Consider the following 5,723-nt stretch of genomic DNA (forward strand, 5'->3'; position numbering starts at 1 on the left):
TAAATTAAAAATATTTTAGAAATAAGTTTGCCCCTACTCCAACAAGGTTCCCAAGGTATCCCATTTATTTTGGGATCTACGACAGCTGAGCCCATCTATATAGTTCCATCTGCGATTCCAGGTCACAGTGTGATTAACTTACGAGTAAACACATTGATGTTCACTGCAAGTAATGCATGAACACAACGGAGAGAAATGTGGCTGTTAAAACCATAAAGGTAAAGGTAAAGGTACCCCTGCCCGTACGGGCCAGTCTTGACAGACTCTAGGGTTGTGCGCCCATCTCACTTAAGAGGCCGGGAGCCAGCGCTGTCCGGAGACACTTCCGGATCACGTGGCCAGCGTGACAAAGCTGCATCTGGCGAGCCAGCGCAGCACACGGAAACGCTGTTTACCTTCCCGCCAGTAAGCGGTCCCTATTTATCTACTTGCACCCGGGGGTGCTTTCGAACTGCTAGGTTGGCAGGCGCTGGGACCGAGCAACGGGAGCGCACCCCGCCGCGGGGATTCGAACCACCGACCATGCGATCGGCAAGCCCTAGGCACTGAGGCTTTTACCCACAGTGCCATCCACGTCCCTATCGTTAAAACCATAGATATCCACAATTTTCTCATACAGAAAGAAATGTTTAACACATAGAGAACAAACCTGAGTAGATATTTAACTTTATTCATTTTCTGCAATTCTGAAAGCAAAAGTACAAAAAGTGCATAGCACTGAAATAATCACTTTGGCTAGAAATACTCAAGGGAAGGAGAAGATATTCAACAAAGCATAATATGTACATTTTTACAGAGGGCTTGTAACATCCAATGGTAACATTTATATAGCATGCTATATAAATCAATTTCTCTCTTTAGAAAAATAAAATATATAGCATCTTTGATGACCTGAGAAAAACAGTATCTTCTGGGGGAGGGGGAGACCTTTAAATGTTCACTTTGAAGATGTCACCCTTATATGATGGGAAAATCAGCACGATTTCGGCCTCAGTCCAATCTCCCTCCATGAGTTGCATCATGTGACCTCTTCCCCACAGTTACGTGGCGGTAAGGAAGGTGCAAGTTGTGGCCATGGAGTTTGGCAGCAGCCCCTTTTGGAGATGAAAAAGGAATCACCTTTGAGTGTCTCCAGGAAAACTGGTTCCTGGGCAAATGTATTAGAGGGCTATATTCTGAATGGTTCGTCCTTCTACAATGTGATTTACATGTGCGCCTGTAGTAACTCAAGGAGTGTTGCCAACCTTGTTGTATTCCTATTTGCACTTTTTATCTTGTATCATTGAAATGACGAAAAGGCAAAGAGACCTCCATAACTCTGAGCAGTGTTCTTCAGCCACCTTTTTCTGATCAATATAATCGACATCTTCAACACAATTGCTGGATGCTTCGTCTGGCTGGGTTCCAGATGTACCAGGTTCCAGAGCGGTCTCCTGTCCATGGTGAACTGGCTTGTCTTCTCTGGAACTAGTTGGCGTCACCATTCTAAGGTGAGCAGTTGATGGCCCTTTCCTACAGATTTTAGATTTTAAGATACTCTTTGGGTCTTCACAGATGTTCTTCTGCCTCTTTAGAGACCGAGTAATTTGCTTCCAGAACACCTTCTTGTTTTCTGCATACTGGGGACAGCTGGAAGGGTTGCCTGAAAATTCACAGGAGAAGGTGCTCTCTGATCTTTTGCAATCAATTTTCAAGGTAGCAATCTCTGCTTCATTCAGCGCCCAGGTACACTCAGACTTCTCTTTGGTGACGAACTTGCCTTTAAGTGAACCCTTCTGTCCTCGGGTTTTCTGACCTCTTCCATTCTGGTCATCAGAGCCAGGCTGTGGCCTCTCACCTTTTCCATTGTTGGTTCTCCCTCTTCTCCTCTCTTTCTGTATTTCACAGTCAGCTTGTAGCACCTGGGAGAACACAATAAGGGCGCACAGAACAGCGAAATGTCTGATCTTCATGGTTTGCTGTTCTCTTGAAACCTGTTTTGGGAGAGCAAAATGAATTTATGACAATCCATATTTTCATCTTTAGCCATGTTGGCATCAACATTATCGATACTCTGACACCAGCAAAGATCATAAAGCAGTACAATGATCAGTGTCTCACATATCTTTCTAGCATGGATTTATCTCTGTACCCCCCCCCCCCGTTGCAATGCCTTAGCCTCTGGAAAGTCAAGGTACTGATTGCGCAAAATGCAAGCAGACACCTTATCCATGATCCATCCCCTCCATTTCTGAAGGATACTAATTGTCTCTAAGCCTCATGCTTACAAGATCTTGAACAGGTGGAGGTCAGAGCCAGAGCCAGTAGGCTTGAGCCTTACCCTTCCACTTTCTAATTTCGTCAGGTGGTGCATGCACACCTGTATAAAGTATCTGCTTTTCAGAGTGAGGGACATAACTGGGCTTTATCCAGGACTGTATGAGCAAAACTCTTCTACTCCCTCCTCCAGGGGCACCCCCAAATCCTTCTACAGAGGGTATAGTGGACCTCCTGAATATTATGGGCTCTTATTTACAGGGATGAGGGATAAGGGGATCGCCCAAAATTGGATTTGGGGTAGTTCTGAAAGGGCTGTAGGGTGGAGGAGGAGGAAATAAAAATCAAGTTGCACGAGCTGCCTTCTGCTTGCGCAATGTCAGGTACAACCCATGGCCATATAGTCAAATGGGGGGCAAGTCAATAAACTAGGGGCACCTTAACCAAAAGTACTATACTTTTGTCAGGAATTGGCAAATAGGATTTTAAAAGACTTAAATAGCAGAGTTGGGTGCCTCATTTAAAATAAATATTACATCAATCGGTCTTGATTTGGCCAGGACCAAACAGGATATTATTTTAAAATGACCAGCTCAGATGTTTCTTGACCAGGAAGTTATATTATGATCGTGACTGCCTGACTCTTGCCACAATCAGTCTTTATAAGGTTAAATCTCAAAACTTCCCCAAAGGTAAAAATGGCTTTGGCACTATGTTTTAAGAGCACCCGGATAACTTTTGTGCAAAACGTGAAATTGTTTCCTTTCTCCCACATTCGCTTGAGGATTATATCAATTTCTAATATCCTAGATCTGTCTGACTGCCGAACCCACCTCTGAAGACAAGATAGGTTAGGAAATGATACTTTCACTCAGCCAGAAAGCAAACAGGGGTGTGTTTGAGAGCTTAGATGAATTGATTCTTCAGTCCACAGTTTCCCTTTAGGCGGAACATCACTTGCAGCTAAGATCACTTGAAATTTATTCAGATATGCAGCTGTTTCACATCCGGCTCCCACTGCCCTTTCTTACTATCCCTTTTCTTTCATTTCAGCCAAATCCAAGTTAAAGAAGGATCAGGGAAAGCGCCACATACAGGATGAAAAGTCTGCCAGAGGCAACAGAAGTTAGGACAGAAAGCTGATGCTAACGTGTACGAGTGCCCATGAAAAAGTGGTACCCACCGTTTTCCAGGATGCTAGAATGTTGGGTGTGTATGTTTAAGTCCCTGCTTCGCACAGATAGGTTTGTTGTGAGGTTTAAACAACATTCTGAGCTCCTTGGGGGCAGGGTTAGTTCAATCTGCACAGCAGATTTCTATGCTCATGGGAAGAGCCTATTAGTAAAACCCCCAAAACCCTTTATCCTCAAATGGGAAAGCCCCTCCAGAAAATTTCTTTAATGTGTATGAAGCACAGGGCCATTCCTTATTCAAAGCTCAATAGCTCTTAGCCTCAATCCAGAGAGAAACTGCCACACACACTTAAGGCTGCACATGCCAATTTGGGTGGCTTGGTTTATATTTAGTCCAGCAGCTCTGTGCTTATTGATTATTGAATAATCAAACTGTGTTTCAGATTCCCCTCTGATAATCATAATCTAATAGAATTGTAGAAATGGAAAGGACAGCAAAGGTTGAGGAATGCAGGAACCAAAGCTCTCCTGGAGTAAAAGTTCATGTAAAAGTACCTCTCCAATTTAGACTTCTGAAAAATAATGAAAAAGGCTGCAATCCTCTGTGTGCTTACGACTAACCCAATGGACATACATACAAGTCAGCTGCATATTAAATATTAAATATGATGCTATGCTAAGGGGGGGAAAACAGGGGATGTGTTTCCTTTACAATGCAGATATACGTCAAAAATGATAGGAGGGAAATGTACATTTGGAATTCATTCTGCTGCCGTAACTCGTTTTGCAAACCTGAGCCTTGTTGCTGGTGAACCACCCTGAGTGGATAAGCATCATTTATTACATGTAAGAACTGACAGTTATTGCATGATCTGTAACCACAGTTAGTGTGAAATTATTAAAGCAGGCCACATCTTCAGTGCTTGCTACCACACCTCCTCCAACAGACAATTTCTAAGGCATTCACATTAGCAAAATGCAAGATTTACTCATGTGCAAGACTCCCCACTTAATCAGAATACTGCTCACCCAAAGGCAAAAGTGGGTACCCAATGGTTTTTCTCCTATTCAACTCTTTGCTGCCTAGTTGGGGACAGAAATCTAACACTGCAGTTCTGGCCCACTGACTTCAGAGGAACTATTCCAGAGCAAAAGACTGGAGCAGCACACACAGATCTTAAATGGGCATACTTGGGATAAAGCCCCATTGAAGTCAGTAGGATTACTTTTGAGGAAATAGGCAAAGAACTGGGCTCTACATTCCACAGGCATCAATAAGATTTAAGTAACCTAACGTGAACATAGGAAGCAGCCTTTCTGTTGAATTCGGAACATTAGTCCATCTAACCCAATAGTGTCAACCCTGGCTGGCACTGACCACACAGTTTCATCTTTCTTTCCTAACTGTTGTTGCTGTTGAAAAGGAGCCTCTGAAATTTCAATCAGGAACAGAAGAGCAGTAAGGATGCCAGGAACATAGGAAACTGCCTTATACGGAATCCACTGGTCATTGGGCCATATAGGTCAGTATTGCCTATACAGGCTTGCAGTGGTTCTTGGGGAAAGCTGCCTGTAAAATGTAGTTTATAGTGGAAGACGGAGGGGCAAGGGTAAGCTCCCCCTCTGCCCTCCTGCTGTCTGTTAATAAGAGTCTGCTTTTTAGTTTAAAAATGTGAATGAAAAAGAAAAACAGACTCCTGTAGGTAATGTGTAGTTTGCCTTTGAGCAGGCAACCAAGAAATCTAGCCGCTCCGTTCTGAGAGATTAGCATTCTATTGCAGACAAATTGCAAGATAGCTATTACACATACCTCCTGCTGCCTTTTCCGCTTGTCCAAGTGTAAAACTCAAGGTGATCCCCGTCTCCTTCAAAGTACTGACGCTTCTTGCCTATTTATACAGTCAGAGACACACCTACACGCCTTCGGAAGGGTATTACTCCACAATAGCACATTTTAGAACCTTATAAGTTTACTGCCCAGACACACCTTCTGGAAATATGCCAGGTCTTATTTGCAACAGTTAAAACACACACACAAAAAACCACCGGTTACAGTGCAGTGGCAGATATATGTTTGAAAGAAGGAAGACGTGCCAACTCCTTTCCCTTTCTTGCCTCACAAAGGGAGTCGAAACACACTCTTGATATATGCAGTTATCAGAACAGGGAAGAAGGAGTAGCAAATGATTGCTACGGACATGAATGAAAATCAGAAGGGGGAAAAAAGAGAGCGCTCTCTGGTTGACATGAGTCACCACACTTATTTCCTTTGATTGTTAAAAGTTCCGTTCCCTTCACTACAACTTTTGATAAAGGGCGTCTCCAGCCAGTCAG

At 43.4% G+C, this 5,723-nt stretch overlaps 1 protein-coding gene across 2 annotated transcripts; it reads right to left on the reverse strand.

The window, feature by feature from the left end:
- Positions 1 to 1,070: 1,070 nt before the first annotated feature.
- FGFBP1 (fibroblast growth factor binding protein 1) lies at positions 1,071 to 5,473 on the reverse strand. Of its 2 annotated transcripts, none has more exons than XM_053403180.1 (2): positions 5,200 to 5,473; positions 1,071 to 1,965 (listed from the first exon to the last, which is right to left on the reverse strand). In XM_053403180.1, the coding sequence occupies exon 2, from the start codon at positions 1,950 to 1,952 to the stop codon at positions 1,257 to 1,259; it is 696 nt and encodes a 231-aa protein (XP_053259155.1). In that variant the 5' UTR covers positions 1,953 to 1,965; positions 5,200 to 5,473; the 3' UTR covers positions 1,071 to 1,256. The 2 variants fall into 2 exon arrangements, with proteins under 2 accessions (XP_053259155.1, XP_053259153.1); XM_053403178.1 differs by having other exon boundaries at positions 1,071 to 1,973.
- Positions 5,474 to 5,723: the final 250 nt, after the last annotated feature.

The sequence above is a fragment of the Podarcis raffonei genome, chromosome 9 (assembly GCF_027172205.1).
Source record: "Podarcis raffonei isolate rPodRaf1 chromosome 9, rPodRaf1.pri, whole genome shotgun sequence".
Classification (NCBI taxonomy): domain Eukaryota; kingdom Metazoa; phylum Chordata; class Lepidosauria; order Squamata; family Lacertidae; genus Podarcis; species Podarcis raffonei.